This window comes from Xiphophorus maculatus, chromosome 14, assembly GCF_002775205.1.
Source record: "Xiphophorus maculatus strain JP 163 A chromosome 14, X_maculatus-5.0-male, whole genome shotgun sequence".
NCBI lineage: Eukaryota > Metazoa > Chordata > Actinopteri > Cyprinodontiformes > Poeciliidae > Xiphophorus > Xiphophorus maculatus.
The window spans coordinates 24,699,749-24,723,218 of NC_036456.1; the positions used below are offsets into that span (position 1 = coordinate 24,699,749).

Below are 23,470 nucleotides of genomic sequence, written 5' to 3' on the forward strand. Positions count from 1 at the left end.
ACTTAACTTTTTGAAACATTAAAAATTACAACACAGGATCCACTGAGTTGATTTTTTTTTTTTTTTTACATTATAGATGATGAATAATCGCAAAAAGGCGCTCAGATAAATTACAAACACACGTAATAAAATCCTAAAACAAGTAAATGCAACGCGGGCGGAACAGCAGCGTTTTAGTGCCTTATCTATCCGGAAGCAAACAGAGGAACCACATCCGGAATCAGTCACGTGGTATGGCCCGCTCGCGCGGCTTCAAACGTCACATCCGGCTAAATTAACACAAGCTTCATAAGAATCCTGGTTTAGTCGACACGTGTCCCGAAGCCCAGAAATCACGTCGCTAGTTTTAGGTAAATATCTGAGTATTTGCTGTGAAAATGTCTTCAGTTCCGCTTCAGAGAGATTTTATTAACCAGCTGTTAACTCCTGCTGGAGAAACATTCACAGAGTTGAAAGAAATCAACGTCAAGATGGAGGAAGAGATGGAGGATCAGCGCAGACTGATGGATTTTACCCGGATACCGAGGATCATCTTACACCGGATAGGTACGAAACACCTTCATGTTTTACTGACGACATGAAGGTGGACAAAATACTCGAGACAGATTTAAAGTATGATCCCAGACACAATGTCTGGGATCATAAAACCGTTGAAGTACAACTCAAAACCACGTCTTTCTCGCTCTGCATTGCCCCACCACACACACACACACACACACACACACACACACACACACACACACACACACACACACATAGATTCATTGCCATAGCAACCGACAATAACGCCCCTAAAAAAACCATAAAAATATTGAGTACATTCAGTCTGTTGCAGTGGTATGGTTTTAGGCTTAATGTTTATTTTGCTATTATTAATAAGTGATTGCTTTGGTAAGAGGAGAAAACTCTAAATATATGCATTTTCTTATTTTGCAATATAATTTGTATATATATATTTGAAGAATGTAATTACAAATAAGTGTCACATTGACAGAATTTTTGAGTAACTGGCTTTCAAAAACCCCATCTTTTTCTACTCAAAGGTGGATTTGTTGCAAGGTACCTAGCCCCAAAATCTCAAAAACCGTTAGACATAATGAGCTGAAATTTTCTCTGCTCTTTTCTGGTAACACACATTTAGAGTATTAAAAAACAGAAGAAAAAACTTGACTGCCGGTACGTACCATTACAGCTGGAAATCAGAGATGAGGCCTGGAATCTGGGCGTAGTGATGGACTCTGACCTGAACCTTCAGAGCCACATAAAGACAGTTACAAAGTTGGCCTTCTACCACCTGGAGAACATTTCCAGGATTAAAGGACTAATGTCTGTCTCAAAAAGATCTAGAAAAACTCATCCATGCGTTTCTCTTTAGTCGCATTAATTACTGCGACAGTTATTTTCACAGCTCTGCCTAAAAAAACCTGTGCTTTCAAATCTAGACTGAAAACCCAGCTGTGTGGAGTTGCTCTCGAAACATAATCAATGAAAAATGTAACGATGGAACTTGACTAAATGTAATATTCCAATTGGTGATTCTGTGTTACCTGATTTTGTGTTTTTGTGTTTTTACAATGTAAAACACTTTGAAATGTCTGTCGCTGAAATGTACTATACAAATAAAATTTGACTAAATAAAATTTCTAATTTTAGAACAATCCAAGAAAAGGCTACTTAGATGCATCAAGGGATTAAAGTTAAAGGTTGATTATTTGACTCAAAATTAAAAGTTTTTTTTGTGTGTTTTGGTCCAGATCTCCGTCAGTGCTGGGCGTGTAAAGAGGACGGGGTTCTCAATGAGCTCAGCAACCTGGAGGGCAACTCCGCTTTAGAAGAGCAACCAGCACATCAACAGTTCAAAGAGAAGCAACTCTGCATCAGTCAGGATGAAGAGCAGCTTGTGCTGAAACAGGAGACTGATGACATTTTGTTGATTCCTTCTAAAATGCACAGAATCCGCAATGAAACAGAACCACAGAGGAACCAACTCATCTCTCATGGCTCTTCTGAAGATGAGAACCAGGATGAGGAAGGAAGCGATTCTGAGGACTCAGGAGAAAAGAGAAATGAAAAACAGAAACGTCAGAGATATCAGAAAACGAAACAGCAGAAAGGTAAAACTGAGAGTTCAAAACAAAAAACACACAAGGAAGGTCGTCCAGACCAAAAACAATATTCTTGTGAAATCTGTGATGAAGCCTTTTCTCAAAGCAGTTCCTTGATTATACACATGAGAACTCACATGGACAAGAAGCCTTTCACATGTTCAGCTTGTGAAAAAAGTTTCAGATACAAGTCTGAGTTACTTCGTCACATGAGAATTCACACAGGTGAGAAGCCTTTCTCATGTGAGACCTGTGGAAAAAGCTTCCAAAGCAAATCTAATTTGCACAGTCACATGATAGTTCACACAGGTGAGAAACCTTTCTCGTGTGAGACCTGTGGAAAAAGTTTCCAAAGAAAATCTTATTTGCTCCATCACATGAGAATTCACACAGGTGAGAAGCCTTTCTCATGTGTGAACTGTGGAAAAAGCTTCAAATTCAAATCAAATTTGCTTCATCACATGAGAAGTTACACAGGTGAGAAGCCTTTCTCATGTGTGAACTGTGGAACATGCTTCAAATTCAAATCAAATTTGCTTAGTCACATGAGAATTCACACAGGAGAGAAGCCTTTCTCATGTGAGACATGTGGAAAAAGCTTCCAAAGAAAATCTTCTTTGCACAGTCACATGATGGTTCACACAGGTGAGAAACCTTTCTCGTGTGAGACCTGTGGAACAAGCTTCCAAAGAAAATCTTCTTTGCACAGTCACATGATGGTTCACACAAGTGAGAAACCTTTCTCGTGTGAGACCTGTGGAACAAGCTTCCAAAGAAAATCTTATTTGCTCCATCACATGAGAATTCACACAGGTGAGAAGCCTTTCTCATGTGTGAACTGTGGAAAAAGCTTCAAATTCAAATCAAATTTGCTTCGTCACATGAGAAGTCACACAGGTGAGAAGCCTTTCTCATGTGTGAACTGTGGAACATGCTTCAAATTCAAATCAGTTTTGCGTAGTCACATGAGAATTCACACAGGAGAGAAGCCTTTCTCATGTGTGACATGTGGAAAATGTTTCATAGCCAAAGCTCAGTTAGTTTGTCACATGAGAATTCACACCGGTGAGAGGCCTTTCTCATGTCGGGATTGTGAAAAAAGGTTTAGCATTAAATCATGTTTAACTTCTCACATGAGGACTCATACAGATGTGAGGCCTTTATTATGTGGGACTTGTGGAAAAAGTTTCCGTTGGCAAACCAATTTAACTGATCACATGAGGACTCATACAGGAGGAATGGCATAATCTGACCCTCAAATATCAAGACACTGAATAGCTCCGTCCGTCCGTCCGTCCGTCCGTCCGTCCGTCCGTCCATCCATCCATCCATCCATCCATCCATCGTCTGTTCAATCACAGCTGGGTAAAATTTCTATAATATAGCAGCTTGGAGAAGAAAAGCATGTATCTAATGTTTATCTAAAACACAAGACTTTCACTTTATTCTGTCAGTTTTATCTTTTCATTTAAAATGGTTTTTAAGTGAAATATTAAGTCTTACGACGTTATGCATGCATTTTTAATGTTTTTATTTTTGGTTTGTCTAGTGAGATATTAAGTCTGTCTCTTGAAGTAATGGATTTGAATTCTTTCAGATTTAGATTTGTAAATCTGTTGGAGTCATTGTACGTCTATTCTTTGTACTTTGTTTTTGCAAGAGCTTGGTCTCTTTATGAAGAAGACAAGCTAAATGTTCTATTTTTGCTGTCAGAATTACTTGAACTGTAAGTAGTTTGTAGCTATTACGTTTGTAACAAAAAAATTTTGAAAAATTTTGCTTCACTCAGGTTTTTAATTTTTATTTCTTGTAAATGCAAATTGAGTGTTGAATGTGTGGACTGGGAAATACAATAAATCTGTAGAATACAGTATTCTGTTTGCGGATTTCAATAAGAAATGTCATTTTCTACATGTTTATTTTTGAGGATGTACAGGTGTTTTCCAGGTGTGCCATTCGGCGTCTCCAAATGGCACACCTGGACAACACCTGATGTACAAACTTCAAATGACTGTAACTCCTCAGAGCTTCAACATGCAGCCATCAATGAGGCTCTAATGAAAGATAATGACCAGAGGAATCCTCTGATAAGATAGGCACATTATTACTGATAGTGGAAATTACTTATTATATAAATAAAAGCATATCTGGGAGGGTAGAGGGGGTTAGCGTACAGTCAGCCCTAATCCCCTTTCTTGCAATACGCTGTTCGTCTGTCTGCCCCCATCCGTCCACCACCCCGCCGCCCCCCACCATCTCCGAGTTGACCAGTCAGAAATATTGCAGAAAGAATACAGGCATGTCAAAACGAGCTCAAGTCGCTCTCTGGATGTTATTCGCTCGGAAAAAGCCATTTTATGACATTATTTGTCCATTGCGGCGTCAATCAGAACGGGGACTCTAGGCCCGATGAAAGCGTCATAATGGAGTTTAAACCCGTAAATCTCACCTCCGAAAAGAAAAAAGGAAATCCGGTGTGGGTTAAGCGCTTTTAAAAAAAGCTTTAAGTCCCTCTGTCATTTTGACAGGTTATAACTCACACTGACTGACATTGACTGGTGCACATGGGTAGACATTATAGACTTTACGCACAGAATACATCGCAGAGGTAACTAACAATGCGGCTGCATAGCCTTTGTCAATATGATTTACTGTTTTACCTGATTTACTTTAAAAAAAAGGTATTTTAAGTTGAATTTAAATATACTTTACTTTTTCATTACTTTCCTTTGAGTTTCTGACTCAGAGAGAAAATATTGTTCACTGATGGCAACAATTCAGATGTTGCTGAATTTTTCCAAGTCATGAGGAAACGTGAGATGTTTTCCCTTTTTTGTTAAAACATCTGCATCGACTTTATTGTTGTTAATTTTACTCTAAACCGAAGTTATTTTTAACTGTGTGATTTTAAAAAAAAAATCTAACAATATTTGTTTGAGAAGGTTTTTATTTTTTAGGATATTAGAAAATGTATTGGTAATATTGATTCAATTTCAGATAGAAATGTGACTAGCAAAAACTGTTTCTATATAATTCTTAGATAAAGTTTGTTTTTTCTATACTAATGATGGTTTTTGTCTTTTTTCTGTTTAGTAGTGGATTGGGACCCATGTAAAAGTTTAAGTTTATTTCTCATCATTTCTCCCAAGCATCTGTATTTTTTAAGTCAGTATTTAGGCCCAAGCAGCAAAGCGCTGCGAAGGCCTATTGTATCTGTACTGTTTCTTATTATTATTAGGCCCGAGCAGCAAAGCGCTGCGAAGGCCTATTGTTTCTGTACTGTTTCTTATTAGGCCCGAGCAGCAAAGCGCTGCGAAGGCCTATTGTATCTGTGCTGTTTATTATTATTAGGCCCGAGCAGCAAAGCGCTGCGAAGGCCTATTGTTTCTGTACTGTTTCTTATTATTATTATTACGATTCTGCCCCCCCAAAGAGGCGCCTTTTTGGGGGCTTTATCATATTCAAAAACTCACCAAACTTGGCGGTGGCGACTAGAAAATTTAAAAATTTTGAATTTTAAGGTTGTCGCAAAAATCGCAAAAAAAATTGCTGAACGGCGGCAACTAGCAATTTTCTGTTGACACAATGGTATGAACGTACTTCATCGTAGAGACATGAAATTTGGTACACTTGTAGAGCTCACCAAAAGACTCAGAACTTACATTTAATGTTATAAGCCAACTATCACAGAAAGTCGGCCATTTTGTATTGAACGTCCATTTTTTACCTCGATTTTGACGTTTACAGCCTTCGTATTTGATCGAACTCCTCCTAGGGATTTCGATTGATCGACTTCAAACTCGGTCAGTCTGATCATAAGGCATGTTTGATTTAAAGTTATCAAATTGGTGAGTTTTGGAGCATGTTGAAGGGGGGTTAGCAGGGGTCAAAGTTCACCTACTCGCCATGAAACACGAAACTCTTATATTTCCTATATAAAAACACATAGAGGGACCAAACTTTCAGTGATTGATCGGCATCAGGTGCCCTACAATACCCTATGGTGAAATGATGACATCACTTAGGCCACGCCCCCTGAGAACAGGAAGTGTCATGTTTTACTGTGAACGGTCGCTATCTTAGCCCTTTGACCTAATCAACATGAAACTGTGTCCAGAGACAGAAGACATGTTGGTGTGTTGTGGATTCCAACCCCGACCGGCTTTGACATAGCAGGTGGGCGTGGCGGTGTGGCGAAGTGACCTGTAACGCCGTTGCCATACGTTTGGCTCTGAATTCCACAATTTCGGGCCCAGCTGCTCCAAACTCACTAGGATGGATCATTATCCACCCACCGACAGGAATTCATAACAAAATGTGGTGGGCGTGGCCTAATTTCTCTATAGCGACCCCTAGAGTATTTTAAATGAACAGCCCTAAGCCATGCTTTAACCTAGAATTACGAAACTTGGTACACATGTGTATCTTGTCAGGACGTACAAAAAAGTCTATTACAGCCATGGTCGAAACCCAACAGGAAGTCGGCCATTTTAGATTGAAGTTCATTTGACCTCGATTTTGACGTTTACAGCCTTTGCATTTGATCGAACTCCTCCTAGGGATTTCGATTGATCGGCTTCAAACTCGGTCAGTCTGATCATAAGGCGTGTCTGATTTAAAGTTATCAAATTGGTGACTGTCTGAGATTGCTGAAGGGGGGTTACCAGGGGTCAAAGTTCACCTACTCGCCATGAAACACGAAACTCTTATATTTCCTATATAAAAACACATAGAGGGACCAAACTTTCAGTGATTGATCATCATCAGGTGGCCTACAATACCATATGGTCAAATGATGACATCACTTAGGCCACGCCCCCTGAGAACAGGAAGTGTCATGTTTTACTGTGAACGGTCGCTCTCTTAGCCCTTTGACCTAATCAACATGAAACTGTGTCCAGACACAGAAGACATGTTGGTGTGTTGAGGATTCCAACCCCGACCGGCTTTGAGATAGCAGCTGGGCGTGGCGGCGTGGCGAAGTGACCTGTAACGCCGATGCCATACGTTTGCTTCTAGATTCCACATGTTTCGACCGAGCTGCACCAAACTTGGCTTGAGTGATCCTGGAGGCTTGCCCGTCAATCCTACGTCATCACATTATGACGTCATCTAAGCCCCGCCCCCTCGGAACCGGAAGTGCCGTTTTTTTCCTTGGAAAGCTCTGTTTATGGCTCTCTTGACCTAATCAAGTTGATTCTGTGTTGGATGACAGATAGGAAGTTGATCTCGCTTGCTTTAAAGTGCCAAGAGTTTTCAATGGCGGCAACGCCGTTCGTATACGTTTGCCTCTACATTCCACATATTTTGACCGAGCTGCATCAAACTTGGCCTGAGTGATCCTGGAGGCTTGCCCATCAATCCTACGTCATCACATTATGACGTCATCTAAGCCCCGCCCCCTCGGAACCGGAAGTGCCGTTTTTTTCCTTGGAAAGCTCTGTTTATGGCTCTCTTGACCTAATCAAGTTGATTCTGTGTTGGATGACAGATAGGAAGTTGATCTCGCTTGCTTTAAAGTGCCAAGAGTTTTCAATGGCGGCAACGCCGTTCGTATACGTTTGCCTCTACATTCCACATATTTTGACCGAGCTGCATCAAACTTGGCCTGAGTGATCCTGGAGGCTTGCCCATCAATCCTACGTCATCACATTATGACGTCATCTAAGCCCCGCCCCCTCGGAACCGGAAGTGCCGTTTTTTTCCTTGGAAAGCTCTGTTTATGGCTCTCTTGACCTAATCAAGTTGATTCTGTGTTGGATGACAGATAGGAAGTTGATCTCGCTTGCTTTAAAGTGCCAAGAGTTTTCAATGGCGGCAACGCCGTTCGTATACGTTTGCCTCTACATTCCACATATTTTGACCGAGCCGCATCAAACTTGACCTGAGTGATTCTGGTGGGATGCCCGTCGATCCTACGTCATCATATTATGACGTCATCTAAGCCCCGCCCCCTCGGAACCGGAAGTGCCGTTTTTTTCCTTGGAAAGCTCCGTTTATGGCTCTCTTGACCTAATCAAGATGATTCGGATGATAAGCTCTGTCAATGCTCGCTGCTGGCTGAACCGTGTGGGCGTGGCCACATGGCCAATATCAGTCCCTCGCCATATGCATACGTTTGGCTCTTACTCACGCATAGATCATCCGATTGACGCCAAACTGGATATGTATGACCTTTGTTCACCTCTAAAGAGCCCAACGAGGTTGAGATGTAATTTGGCTCCACTGCGCCCCCTAAGTTAATACATCGGCCGTATGTCCTCGACGCATCGACCGATCTGCACCAGATTTTTCGACAGTCGTCGGGGTGCGCCGCCGAACGCATTCACGCGTGTCGACCGGTGGACGGGCGGGGAAAATGCACGACAGCTCCTGCGGCGGCTAGCGGGCGGCGGTGCTGGAAACTGCGGCGGAGCTTCCGCGGTGGGGAGCGGGCTGCGGCTCTGGAAACCGCGCGAGAGCTTCTGCGGTGGCCGGAACCCCCGCGGTGGCCAATAGGCCGGAGCGGCGCTTGCTGCGAGGGCCGCCCGAGGCTGCTTGCAGCTTTAATTATTCTTATTATTCTTCCACCCAAATGAATTGCCTTTTTGGGGGCTTTATCATATTCAAAAACTCACCAAACTTGGCGGTCGCATAAAACGAGTTTTAAATTTAAGTACTGTAAGGTCGTCGCAAAAATCGCAAAAAAAATTGCTCAACGGCAGCAACTAGCAATTTTCAAAAGACCCATTGCTATTCACTTACTTCATCGTAGAGACTTGAAATTCGGTACAGTTGTAGAGCTCACTAAGACGCTCAGAATTTACAAGTAATGTCATAGTGCAACTATCACAGGAAGTCGGCCATGTTGGATTGAAGGTCCATTTCGGACCCTGATTTGGCCGTTTACAGCCTTCGTATTTGATCGAACTCCTCCTAGGGATTTCGATTGATCGGCTTCAAACTCGGTCAGTCTGATCATAAGGCATGTCTGATTTAAAGTTATCAAATTGGTGAGTTTTGGAGCATGTTGAAGGGGGGTTACCAGGGGTCAAAGTTCACCTACACGCCATGAAACAAAAACCTCTTATATTTCCTATACAAAAACACATAGAGGGACCAAACTTTCAGTGATTGATCGGCATCGGGTGTCCTATAATACCCTGCAGTGAAATTTTTTTTTTACGTAGGCCACGCCCCCTGAGAGCAGGAAGTGTAATGTTTTACTGTGAACGGTCGCTATCTTAGCCCTTTGACCTAATCAACATGAAACTGTGTCCAGAGACAGAAGACATGTTGGTGTGTTGTGGATTCCAACCCCGACCGGCTGCGATGAAGCAGGTGGGCGTGGCGGCGTTGCGAACGCCATCGAATTTCGTTTGGCTCTGAATTCCACAGTTTCGGGGTGAGCTGCTCCAAACTCACTAGGATGGATCCTTATCCATCCCCGAACAGGAATCCATAGCGATATTTGGTGGGCGTGGCCTAATTTTTCTATAGCGACCCCTAGAGTATTTTAAATGAACAGCCCCAAGCCATGCTTAAACCTAGAATTACGAAACTTGGTACACATGTGTATCTTGTCGGGACGTACAAAAAAGTCTCTTAGAGCCATGCTCTAAACCCAACAGGAAGTCGGCCATTTTAGATTGAAGTTCATTTGACCTCCATTTTGACGTTTACAGCCTTTGCATTTGATCGAACTCCTCCTAGGGTTTTCGATTGATCGGCTTCAAACTCGGTCAGTCTGATCATAAGGCATGTCTGATTTAAAGTTATCAAATTGGTGACTGTATGAGCTTGCTGAAGGGGGGTTACCAGGGGTCAAAGTTCAGCTACTCGCCATGAAACACGAAACTCTTATATTTCCTATAAAAAAACACATAGAGGGACCAAACTTTCAGTGATTGATCGGCATCGGATGTCCTAAAATACCCTGTGGTGAAATGATGAGATCACTTAAGCCACGCCCCCTGAGAACAGGAAGTGTCATGTTTTACTGTGAACGGTCGCTATCTTAGCCCTTTGACCTAATCAACATGAAACTGTGTCCAGAGACAGAAGACATGTTGGTGTGTTGTGGATCCAAGCCCTGACCGGCTGCGATGAAGCAGCTGGGTGTGGCGGCGTGGCGAAGTGACCTGTAACGCCGATGCCATACGTTTGCTTCTAGATTCCACATGTTTCGACCGAGCTGCACCAAACTTGGCCTGACACATCCTGGTCTGATGCCTGACAATGCTATGTCATCATATTATGACGTCATCTAAGCCCCGCCCCCTCAGAATGAATTAGAGAGATCTTCTGTGTAATTACATAATAAACAGTCCATGTTCGTTGTTTGTAGGGCAATGCTGCCCTCTGCTGCCCACTGAAATAGTTTCATTATTTCAGTAATTCGACACCAGAGGGCAGCATTGCCCTACGGAATGACAGTTCAATGTTGTAATGGAGGAAAAAATTAAATAATTAGTAATTCTAACACAAAAACTCACAGAGGCACCAAACGTTCAGTGATTGATCATAATCGAGTGTCCAATAATATCCAATGGTCAAATGATGACATCACTTAGGCCCCGCCCCCTCGGAACAGGAAGTGCTATTTTTTTACTTGGAAAGCTCTGTTTATGGCTCTCTTGACCTAATCAAGATGATTCGGATGATAAACTCTGTCAATGCTCGCTGCTGGCTGAACCGTGTGGGCGTGGCCAAATGGCGAATATCAGTCCCTCGCCATATACATACGTTTGGCTCTTATTCAGGCATAGATCATCCGATTGGCGCCAAACTGGATATGTATGACCTTTGTTCACCTCTAAAGAGCCCGACGGGTTTGAAATGTAATTTGGCTCCACTGCGCCCCCTAAGTTAATACATGGGCTGTATCTCCTCGACGCATCGACCGATCTGCACCAGATTTTTTGACAGTCGTCGGGGAGCGCTGCCGAACGCATTCACGCGTGTCGCCTGGTGGATGGGTGTGGAAAATGCGCGACAGCTTCTGCGGTGGCTAGCGGGCGGCGGTGCTGGAAACTGCGGCGGAGCTTCTGCGGTGGGGAGTTGGCTGCGGCTCTGGAAATCGTGCGAGAGCTTCTGCGGTGGCTGGAACCCCCGCGGTGGCCAATAGGCCGGAGCGGCGCTTGCTGCGAGGGCCGCCCGAGGCTGCTTGCAGCTTTAATTATTATTACGATTCTGCCCCCCTAAAGAGGAGCCTTTTTGGGGGCTTTATCATATTCAAAAACTCACCAAACTTGGCGGTGGCGACTAGAAAATTTAAAAATTTTGAATTTTAAGGTTGTCGCAAAAATCGCAAAAAAAATTGCTGAACGGCAGCAACTAGCAATTTTCTGTTGACACAATGGTATGAACGTACTTCATCGTAGAGACATGAAATTTGGTACACATGTAGAGCTCACCAAAAGACTCAGAACTTACATTTAATGTTATAAGCCAACTATCACAGGAAGTCGGCCATTTTGTATTGAACGTCCATTTTTTACCTCGATTTTGACGTTTACAGCCTTCGTATTTGATCGAACTCCTCCTAGGGATTTCGATTGATCGACTTCAAACTTGGTCAGTCTGATCATAAGGCATGTTTGATTTAAAGTTATCAAATTGGTGAGTTTTGGAGCATGTTGAAGGGGGGTTAGCAGGGGTCAAAGTTCACCTACTCGCCATGAAACACGAAACTCTTATATTTCCTATATAAAAACACATAGAGGGACCAAACTTTCAGTGATTGATCGGCATCGGGTGCCCTACAATACCCTATGGTGAAATGATGACATCACTTAGGCCACGCCCCCTGAGAACAGGAAGTGTCATGTTTTACTGTGAACGGTCGCTATCTTAGCCCTTTGACCTAATCAACATGAAACTGTGTCCAGAGACAGAAGACATGTTGGTGTGTTGTGGATTCCAACCCCGACCGGCTTTGACATAGGAGGTGGGCGTGGCGGCGTGGCGAAGTGACCTGTAACGCCGTTGCCATACGTTTGGCTCTGAATTCCACAATTTCGGGCCCAGCTGCTCCAAACTCACTAGGATGGATCCTTATCCACCCACCGACAGGAATTCATAACAAAATTTGGTGGGCGTGGCCTAATTTCTCTATAGCGACCCCTAGAGTATTTTAAATGAACAGCCCCAAGCCATACTTAAAGCTAGAATTACGAAACTTGGTACACATGTGTATCTTGTCGGGACGTACAAAAAAGTCTCTTAGAGCCATGCTCTAAACCCAACAGGAAGTCGGCCATTTTAGATTGAATTTCATTTGACCTCGATTTTGACGTTTACAGCATTCGTATTTGATCGAACTCCTCCTAGGGATTTCGATTGATCGGCTTCAAACTCGGTCAGTCTGATCATAAGGCATGTCTGATTTAAAGTTATCAAATTGGTGACTGTCTGAGCTTGCTGAAGGGGGGTTACCAGGGGTCAAAGTTCACCTACTCGCCATGAAACACGAAACTCTTATATATCCTGCACAGAAACTCACAGAGACACCAAATTTTCAGTTATTGATCAACAATAGGTGTCCTAAAATACCCTATGGTCAAATGATGACATCACTTAGGCCACGCCCCCTGAGAACAGGAAGTGTCATGTTTTACTGTGAACGGTCGCTATCTTAGCCCTTTGACCTAATCAACATGAAACTGTGTCCAGAGACAGAAGACATGTTGGTGTGTTGAGGTTTCCAACCCTGACCGGCTTTGAGATAGCAGGTGGGCGTGGCGGCGTGGCGAAGTGACCTGTAACGCCGATGCCATACTTTTGCTTCTAGATTCCACATGTTTCGACCGAGCTGCACCAAACTTGGCTTGAGTGATGCTGGTGTGATGTCTGAAAATTCTATGTCATCAGATTATGACGTCATCTAAGCCCCGCCCCCTCAGAACAGGAAGTGCTATTTTTTTCCTTGGAAACTTTCATCTATGGCTCTCTTGACCTAATCAAGGTGATTCTGTGTTGGATGACAGACAGGAAGTTGGTCTCGCTTGCTTTAAAGTGCCAATAGTTTTCAATGGCGGCAACGCCGTTCGTATACGATTGCCTCTACATTCCACATATTTTGACCGAGCTGCACCAAAATTTGCCTGAGTGTTCCTGGTGGGATGCCGGACGATCCTACGTCATCATATTATCACGTCATCTAAGCCCCGCCCCCTCGGAACCGGAAGTGCCGTTTTTTTCCTCTGAAAGCTCTGTTTATGGCTCTCTTGACATAATCAAGATGATTCGGATGATAAACTCTGTCAATGCTCGCTGCTGGCTGAACCGTGCGGGCGTGGCCAAACGGCGAATATCAGTCCCTCGCCATATGCATACGTTTGGCTCTAAATCACACATGGATCATCCGATTGGCGACAAACTGGATATGTATGACCTTTGTTCACCTCTAAAGAGCCCAACGGGTTTGAAATGTAATTTGGCTCCACTGCGCCCCCTAAGTTAATACATCGGCTGTGTCTCCTCGATGCATCGACCGATCTGCACCAGATTTTTTGACAGTCGTCAGGGAGCGCCGCCGAACGCATTCCCGTGTGTTGCCTGGTGGACGGGCGTGGAAAATGCGCGACAGCTTCTGCGGTGGCTAGCGGGCGGCGGTGCTGGAAACTGCGGCGGAGCTTCTGCGGTGGGGAGCTGGCTGCGGCTCTGGAAATCGTGCGAGAGCTTCTGCGGTGGCCGGAACCCCCGCGGTGGCCAATAGGCCGGAGCGGCGCTTGCTGCGAGGGCCGCCCGAGGCTGCTTGCAGCTTTAATTCTTCTTACGATTCTGCCCCCCTCTTCGTGCGCCTTTTTGGAGGCTTTATCATATTCAAAAACTCACCAAACTTGGCGGAAGCGACTAGGCGGTTTAAAAATTTTGAATTTTAAGGTTGCCGCAAAAATCGCAAAAAAAATTGCTCAACGGCGGCAACTAGCAATTTTCAACAGACCCATTGCTATTCACTTACTTCATCGTAGAGACTTGAAATTCGGTACAGTTGTAGAGCGCACTAAGACGCTCAGAATTTACAAGTAATGTCATAGTGCAAGTATCACAGGAAGTCGGCCATTTTGTATTGAAGGTCCATTTTTTACCTCGAGTTTGACGTTTACAGCCTTCGCATTTGATCGAACTCCTCCTAGGGATTTCGATTGATCGGCTTCAAACTCGGTCAGTCTGATCATAAGGCATGTCTGATTTAAAGTTATCAAATTGGTGAGTTTTGGAGCATGCTGAAGGGGGGTTAGCAGGGGTCAAAGTTCACCTACACGCCATGAAACAAAAACCTCTTATATTTCCTATACAAAAACACATAGAGGGACCAAACTTTCAGTGATTGGTCGTCATCGGGTGTCCTAAAATACCCTGTGGTGAAATTATTTTTTTACGTAGGCCACGCCCCCTGAGAACAGGAAGTGTAATGTTTTACTGTGAACGGTCGCTATCTTAGCCCTTTGACCTAATCAACATGAAACTGTGTCCAGAGACAGAAGACATGTTGGTGTGTTGTGGATTCCAACCCCGACCGGCTGCGATGAAGCAGGTGGGCGTGGCGGCGTTGCAAACGCCATCGAATTTCGTTTGGCTCTGAATTCCACAGTTTCGGGGTGAGCTGCTCCAAACTCACTAGGATGGATCCTTATCCATCCCCGAACAGGAATCCATAGCGATATTTGGTGGGCGTGGCCTAATTTCTCTACATCTCCCCCTAGAATATTTTAAAAAATCAGCCCCAAGCCATGCTTTATCCTAGAATTACGAAACTTGGTACACATGTGTATCTTGTCAGGACGTAAAAAAAAGTCTCTTGGAGCCATGCTCTAAACCCAACAGGAAGTCGGCCATTTTGGATTGAAGGTCCATTTTGGACCTCGAGTTTGACGTTTACAGCCTTTGCATTTGATCGAACTCCTCCTAGGGATTTCGATTGATCGGCTTCAAACTCGGTCAGTCTGATCATAAGGCATGTCTGATTTAAAGTTATCAAATTGGTGACATTTGAACAGGTGGAAGGGGGGTTAGCAAGGCTCAAAGTTCCCCTGTGATCGACTGTGTAATACAAAGGGCTTTGTCATGTGTAGGGCAATGCTGCCCTCTGGTGTCGAATTACTGAAATAATGAAACTATTTCAGTAATTTCAGTAATTCGACACCAGAGGGCAGCATTGCCCTACGGAATGACAGTTCAATGTTGAATTAAATAGGAAAAAATTAAATAATTTCTAATTCTATAACAAAAACTCACAGAGACACCAAAGTTTGAGATATTGATCATCCTGGGGTGTAGAATAATATCCAATGGTCAAATGATGACATCACGTAGGCCACGCCCTCTGACAACAGGAAGTCTTGTATTTTACTGTGAACGGTCGATAGCTTCTGCACCAAACTTTGCACGAGTGACCCTGGGATCCTTGACGACCCTATGTCATCATATTATGACGTCATCTAAGCCCCGCCCCCTCAGAACAGGAAGTGCCGTTTTATTACTTGGAAAGCTCCGTTTATGGCTCTCTTGACCTAATCAAGATGATTCGGATGATAAACTCTGTCAATGCTCGCTGCTGGCTGAACCGTGTGGGCGTGGCCAAACGGCGAATATCAGTCCCTCGCCATATGCATACGTTTGGCTCTTATTTAGGCATAGATCATCCGATTGGCGCCAAACTGGATATGTATGACCTTTGTTCACCTCTAAAGAGCCCAACGGGTTTGAAATGTAATTTGGCTCCACTGCGCCCCCTAAGTTAATACATGGGTTGTATCTCCTCGACGCATCGACCGATCTGCGCCAGATTTTTCGACAGTCGTCGGGCAGCGCCGCCGAACGCATTCACGCGTGGCGCCCGGTGGACGGGCGGGGAAAATGCGCGACAGCTTCTGCGGCGGCTGGCGGGCGGCGGTGCTGGAAACTGCGGCGGAGCTTCCGCGGTGGGGAGCGGGCTGCGGCTCTGGAAATCACGCGAGAGCTTCTGCGGTGGCCGGAACCCCCGCGGTGGCCAATAGGCCGGAGCGGCGCTTGCTGCGAGGGCCGCCCGAGGCTGCTTGCAGCTTTAATTTCCTTTACTTTTCACTCACAGTTGCTCATTTCAAGAGAATCAAACCCCAATGAAGGTCTAATCTCTTTTTTTTTTTTTAGTTTTGGTAAAGAAACATATTTATTTTAAGGAGTAAATGGAAAATAATCTAAAAGTGTTAGAAAAATTATGCTTTGTTATCATTCTTACATAAGTAGTTACCAGTTTGCTCTTCATTTATAGGTTAATTATATGTGTGAGACAGAGCTAACTTTACTTTAACCCTTAAAACATGTTCTTTGAAGATGGTCCTCTGAGTTTCCTTAGTCGTAAAACTGTGTTTGTTTATACTGAGTCCCCCTACATAGAGATTCCTCAGTCGTAAATCTACCTTTTGTTTGTTTTAGTTCCTTTGGACTCCTAATCTTATCAGCATCAGCCTCCTTTCTCTTGTTTTGTGTTAATAAAAGGCAGAGTGTCAGGACACATGGTGAGCTGTTCAGAGGAGCAGTTCGCTGTGTTTTCTCCTTTTGCAAAAGCTTAGTTGAAAACTCAAACGTTGTCTGTGGTTCTTTCTTTGTATTTTAGGTATACAAAAAATACCTATCAAAAAGCATCAACCAAAATGCATTATGAGGAAAAGCAACTTTTCTCTTAACAGAGATGATTTTAAGAGTCTGGGCCAATAACATGCGATCATGAGCGAATTTATGCCGATAATTACAGACCGTCTCGTTACGCTCCTCCAAAATCTAAAAGAAAATTCTTAAGATCTTGTTCAAGGTCCCTGAAAGGCCATCATATAAAGGTCTTAGTGGTGTTTTGTGTGGATCTTGTCTGACAAAAACCAACGTAGAGGCCTCTAAGCTCTTTGGGACAAATGAGCGGGGAAACGACGCTGTGCAGAGCCAGGAATGTGAAGAGACCCGGTCGGGTTAAAAATGTTACACAGGTGGAGTAAACTTTAGCCATGGAACGTAACCGAAGACCAATAGGAAATGTTCCACTCAGTTTCCACTGGTCAAAGCAGAATGGAGCACAACTTTCAATGACCAGTGAAACACAACCTATTAGCCTGTGGATTGTACGCAGAAGTGCAGTAGATCTTCGGCCATGTTTGACCAGAGCTCTTAAATTATTAGGGACAGAGACCTGCAACGTCTGAAAGGGTTCCAAACGCACAACCCAAGGTGACAAAATCACCTGGGCTACTTCTGCAGACGACGTTGATGCCCAGGGAATCACTTTGGCCAACCAGGAGGCCCGATTGATCATGGATCATTAGATGTGTGGACCTTTGTGATGGAGGCAGAGGACCCACCAGACCTACATGATCAAACTGACAAGAACATTTACAGAGTAAAACATTCTTTCCTCGTGATCTGCATAGTTCAACCGTTCCTGTTCTTGTGGAGCGCACCAGTTTAACCAGTTTAACCAGTTGATCTGAAATGTTGCCACAGATTCCTAACATTTCAACTGATCTGATTTTCTTCAATGATCTTAGAGCGCCACCATCTGGTGAAAAGTGAAAATGAATAGATTTTTTTTTTTTATCAGCTTTGAGTCCAGTTGCATCATTTTCAGCATAACTTTTAAACTCCTTTGTGTTTGGTGATGATGTCTTTCAAGCTCAATTAAATGCAATAAAAGTATTTTTATAATCTGCATCAATGGGTAACCAGTAGCAACCACCAATCAGCATTTATAAATATGGGAACTGTGATTTGAACAAAACTTTAAATGAACATTGTCACAACAGCCAGGGGAGAGTTTTGGTACCTTTGGTGGTGCAAATATTTGATTTTAGGATACAGTCCAATATAAATCCTGTCAGACATAAAGGATCTGCTGTCTGAAACCTTCATCAGTGGCTGCCATAGAAATATGCATGAAAGATTATGTGAGTGGTTAGAGGAAGGAGTTTATAAAACCTGACTGTCCTCATTTTCAGTCACAGAAGCTCTGCACCTGGAGGAGCTGTGAGTTCATCTGGACTCCAGGAGACAGAAACACACCTGAGCAGGTCTGCTTTCTTTTATTTCATGCAACTGAAATTCTGCTTTTAGATTTCTATGTTAAATTGTTGACTTTTGGCAATTTTTACTTCATTTTGGAATGCTGATTTTATGAAGAATGTTTGCTTTCATAATCATTTTGACCAACATTATAGCTGGTTTTACACGGTGTGACTAGGTGTTTTTTGTAAAAGATGCAAAGGTAGTTACATTTAATCAGTTTAATGAAAATTAAATCCAAATAAATGTTCCTGTAATCAAATCAGTAAAACATTTGCATAAATAAACTTCTCAAATGACCTTTATTTGATATTTTTAATTTACTTTTATCAGTAAAAACACACTCTTTCATGTATTTATTAACAAAGTAATGTAAAAGTTGATGCACAACACAGAGACTTTCATGCAAAGTTGATGTTGTGATTGAAGTTCTGGTTCAGACATCTTCAGGAATGCAGACGGATTGGTCTTTCAGGAAGAGAACAAAAAAAAAACAACAACCTGATATGTTTTAGTTTGCTTCTTCTTCAAGGTTAAATGTCTTGCAGCGTTTGAATACTTTCTTTCTCCAACCCAAATAAATCAGAAAAACCTGACAAGACTAAATGCTGGTGAGGGAATTAATTCATTTGATTCAGCTGTTTAATGGAGCATTAAAACTTGGGTTCCTTTTGATTATTGTTTCTTTATGTTCATGTTAGTTTCAGGATTTCCCTCCTTTGTCTTTTAGATCTATTTCCTTTTCCCTTCAGCCTGTCCCTTTGCACGGCTTTTGTCCATTTCAGCTCTGCTCTGCCTGTGATTTCTCTCCAGTTCCTCATAGTTTGACTACATACTTTTTGTCCTTCCTTTTCATTTTGTTCATCCTCTTTTTCCTGTTCTTCCTTCTTTTTTTATGGCTGTTGGCAAACAACGTTTAGATGCGCATAACCTCCATGTACTGGTACGGAGTGTGGATCGGGATGCTAAATATATATTACACACATTTTAAAACTAAAAAATAAACAAAAGACAAACAAAGCAAGACAGAAAACTACTGTATGTCCTCTATATTAATTTTATTTTCATCTTAAGATATCTTTAAAACAAAAAGCTTGATTACGCCCGTCTGCTCCATATTACCTTTGTTGGCTCTCTCTGATGTTTCGCCTGCACTAGTTTGGAACTGCAGAATAATAAACTTACACATCCTGATGTTTCTATCTCTAGGAGTTTCCAGTTGCAACCAACAGGTGGTGCTGTCCTCCTAATTATTCACAAGAAAATATTTCTGACTACCTGCTGCTGCCTGATATGAAATGAAACACCTGTTCATTTATATAGGATATAAAATCCAGTTGATGTTATTAGAGTTGGAGGAATAAACAGCAGGGAGGAGATAATTCTAAATAGAATCAGAACCGGTCACAGTTCTTTGACTTAAGCTGGAGAAACATCTTACTGGTTTATGTAATTGGTGTAATACTGCAGAAACACTGGAACAATGGATTTATTAGTTGTGGGAAATATGTGAATCAAAGAAGTTCAGGTTAAACTGAACTCTGTATTATGAATGAAACGGATCAACATTCAGATTGATCAGATTTTTTCATATGAATGTGTTTGAATGTTTTTTACAGCATCATGTAAAATCAACGTTTTGACCTTTTTTGCTTTGATTTTTTCATGTACGAGTTCAGAAACTCCGGCCTAATTAGTATTGGGCATAACTAATATTAGGCCAAATATTAATGTGTTAAATTAGGAAGTAAAATTTCTTTTAAATAGTTTTTGATATATGCAGCATTTTTAAAACAACTAAAGTATAAAATAGCACTTTGTGCCTGGAAAACACATAATGCTGCCTAGTTAAAGTTAAAGTTTCTCCAGATCCAGAATCACTTTGACAAAATGTTTTCTGTCTTTGATCCAACATGTTTCATGTCCTCAGTTATAGACAAGCTGTCGGTTTTCACCAGAGTTTTAATGAAGTGGAACATGTAGGATAATAATCAGCATCAGATGCTGTGGATGTTTATTAATGTCCTGCTGCCTCTCCTCCTCTTCCTCTCTCAGGATGAAGATGATCTCCAGGATCCTGCTGCTCCTCATCCTCAGCTCATGTCTCTGTGGTCAGTCTCCATCTTGTCTTTGTGACAGAAAGCTCTCTAGATGGAGCTGAAAGACTCCCATGTTCCAGTTCTCAGTGTGTCTGCTCCTCTCTTTCCCTCTCTGTCTCCTCAGCAGCAACATTTGTAGTGAATGTGACACAGAGCAGCTATCAGGCAGAGGAGAACCACAGCATCACTCTGGAGTGGACCTTCACCTCCGAACCCGACACCTGCTTAAAGTTCAATTTCATCATTTTTACTCTGATCACCGATGACAAATTGTCAGTCTTGTTTCATGAACACGATGGAGTCGAGGTGCCGATGTCTCAGGATGAAACGTTTGCAGGACGGGTCCAAAGTGAAAAAGACGTCCTGCCAGAGGGACGGACCAGACTCCATGTGTCCAGACTGAGGACTGAAGACTCTGGTCTGTATGTGTGTGAAATTAAAACGGATCACAACTTCGGCTCTGCAGCAGCTGAACTGGTCGTATTTGGTAAGCAGATTTCAGTTCCTCTAATCCAGATCATTTAACATCTGCTAAAAATAAAAAACCTGCTGAGATTAAAGTTGAGAATCAGCCGTTTTATTTTTACAACTGATGATATAAAGAGTAATGCTTCAACCTAAGATCACAAGCAAAATCAGCAGAGGGCAAATATGATGCTTGTAATAATGAGTGAAATGTTTTTGCTGTGTGGTATTTTAATTTATACTAAAAAAGCTAAAATGTGTCTTTTTAGCCAATATTTTATTTCGTTTTGAATGTTTTGTAATTGATCTCTTTGAAATGTTAGATTTCATCACAATTTTGATCCTTTTCCTGCTTTTATTCTACAGTTTAATTTTTTACGTTGATATATTATTTACACCACTTTCCCCAAATACACAATTCTCATCATCTTCTGTAATTATTTGATGTATTTAACTAGTTTCTTTTGTTGTTGTTGTTCTTAAATCACTCTTGCGTGTAAAAATCGTTCTGTTGAAATAAAATATGATTTAATGAAATCTTAACTTCTTGTGTTTTGCAGCGGCTCCTGAGCCTCTGCAGGTTCAGAGACTGGGACTGAATCCCCAAACAGAAAATCGAAGTAGGTTGAGTCTTTACGTCATCCTGGCACTGATAGCAGCAGCAACAGCAGCAGCAGCAGCAGTTTTACTCATCCAGAGAAGGAAACGCACTGGTCAAAAATCAAGTTTTAATAACCCAGTCAGTATAACCTGAGGGAAAACTCCAGGGAGGTTCAAGTGAATGTCGGCGTGCCTTTGGGCCAAGGCATCAACCTCCAACCTGACTGCAGCCTGGTGTAGAAATGTGTTTGCAGTTATGACTGCTGTAATGTAGCTCCAGTATCAAAGCTCTATAAAGGCTCATTACATTTTTCTATATGTCACATGGAGACGTGATTAAGTCCTGTATGTTGTAAAATGCATAATGTAGCAAAATATAACATATAAGTTTAACCAGCTGTAATGTAGGTTTAGTGCCTGTAAAAATATTCATATAAATTTTTATTTTATTTATGTTTTAGGTCAACAGAGGGACATGTCATTGTAAATAAAATAAAAAAGAATCTGAAAGTGTAGCCATGTTTTGTGTTTAGCTGCCCTGAGTCGATACTTTGTGGAGATATTTGTTGTTGCTGAGGTTTTACGGTATGTTTCCATCGGCCTCCACACCCAGACACTGACCTTTCTGCCCATTGTTCTGCACTCAAACTGACTCACTGCTCATGAGATGGGTTGATATGTGTTTGTTTACCTTTCAGATGTACATTTACTCTTTTTGGTAATGTTATTATTTACATTTGCCATGTTTTGATGGCAGTTTGGGCTAAATATGTTCATATGGCACCTTTTGAATTTTGTTGTTCTTGTGACAATGACAATAAAGATTTATCTTATCTTATCTTATCTTATCTTATCTTATCTTATCTTATCTTATCTTATCTTATATCTGGTGTGGTTTGGTTGATGTAGTGCCCGGATGCAACCAGCAGGGGGAGTTTAGCGCTAGAGCACCGGAACTTCCTCCTCAGAAAACAACAACACGCGGGAGCAGAAGGAAAATGTCTGACTCTTTTATTGAAATATTCCTCTTCTTCGGGGCTTTTACACACAGAGCACTTGTCACATGTTTCACTTAAACTCAAATAAGGAAGATAAATGATTTTTCAAACCTTTATGCCATAAAACTAGTTCATTATGGGTCTGACTGTGTTATAAAGCTTTATAAGCCACTTTGTTTTGGTTTGACACATAAAATCCCAGTGAAACACAAAACAGTTACATATTTTCTGTCTTTGATCATCTTCTATTATTTATGATTCATCACAGAACCAGGTTTACTTCCTGGTAGTTTTACCTGTGACATGAGAACCTAAAAACAAACTGGTGATGAACAGCAGGAGTGTGACTCATTCATCATTTATGGGAAAACGTGCAACATGAAATCTGTTTAAAATAAGAAAATCCCTGCTTTAGTGCCACGATAAACCAATGATTCTGTAATGCAGCTTTAGTTAAAGCTGTTTTCAAAAATAACCTCAGAATAGAAACGTTACCTTGTGGAAAGAATAAAGAGTCAGACTGGTTTTAATTACCTGCTGCTGTTTGTTGTGAGCTCAACTTGTCTGACAAGTTTCTTTTCTTACTCGGTTCTCTCATGACTAGAATATTTCTCTGACGGTTTGCTCAGAAAGTCCCGACCTGCAGCTGTTTTATTTACCGTTCATCCATTTGATCATCCTGTAATCCTAATCCCTGATTAATCTATTTATTGATTGATTGGTAATACATTTGTATAATTCATGATTTCTATGAACATAAAACTTGTTTTTTGATAACAGTGAAGTTGTAGAAAAATGTAACATGAAATAAAACATTTTTCCTGTGAATTTGTCTTTTCAGATTGTATAATCTGTGTTAGCTCAATCCCAGCCGATATTCCCACAGACACGACAACAAGCAGTGATCTGGCTGGATTAAATCTCTTTAGATTAAACAACAAATTGATCAACATCAGTTGGATGAAGGCTTCTGATAAACATGTCTGACAGCAGAACATTTCTCTGAACTGCAGACGTAAAATCTGAGGCCGACTTTTGTTTTTACCTTCAGTGAGAATAAAAATCTGATCAGATTCAAACATGTGAGTTCTGGTTCAAAAACAACAAAAACAAAATGGGTGTAGAGCTTAAATTGTTTAACAAAGAATGTTGTTGCGTCAGAAACGTAGATAGAAACTGAACAGCAGTCAGT

General features: G+C 42.0%; 1 protein-coding gene across 3 annotated transcripts; it reads left to right on the forward strand.

Moving 5' to 3' along the window:
- Window positions 1–289: 289 nt before the first annotated feature.
- On the forward strand, window positions 290–22,118 carry LOC106699943 (gastrula zinc finger protein XlCGF57.1-like). Of its 3 annotated transcripts, XM_023346948.1 has the most exons (6): window positions 290–546; window positions 1,755–2,114; window positions 18,053–18,124; window positions 20,172–20,227; window positions 20,340–20,702; window positions 21,241–22,118. In XM_023346948.1, the coding sequence occupies exons 1-3, from the start codon at window positions 378–380 to the stop codon at window positions 18,082–18,084; spliced, it is 561 nt and encodes a 186-aa protein (XP_023202716.1). In that variant the 5' UTR covers window positions 290–377; the 3' UTR covers window positions 18,085–18,124; window positions 20,172–20,227; window positions 20,340–20,702; window positions 21,241–22,118. The 3 variants fall into 3 exon arrangements, with proteins under 3 accessions (XP_023202716.1, XP_023202715.1, XP_023202714.1); XM_023346947.1 differs by lacking the exons at window positions 18,053–18,124; window positions 20,172–20,227; window positions 20,340–20,702; window positions 21,241–22,118 and having other exon boundaries at window positions 290–350; window positions 436–546; window positions 1,755–3,887; XM_023346946.1 differs by lacking the exons at window positions 18,053–18,124; window positions 20,172–20,227; window positions 20,340–20,702; window positions 21,241–22,118 and having other exon boundaries at window positions 1,755–3,887.
- Window positions 22,119–23,470: the final 1,352 nt, after the last annotated feature.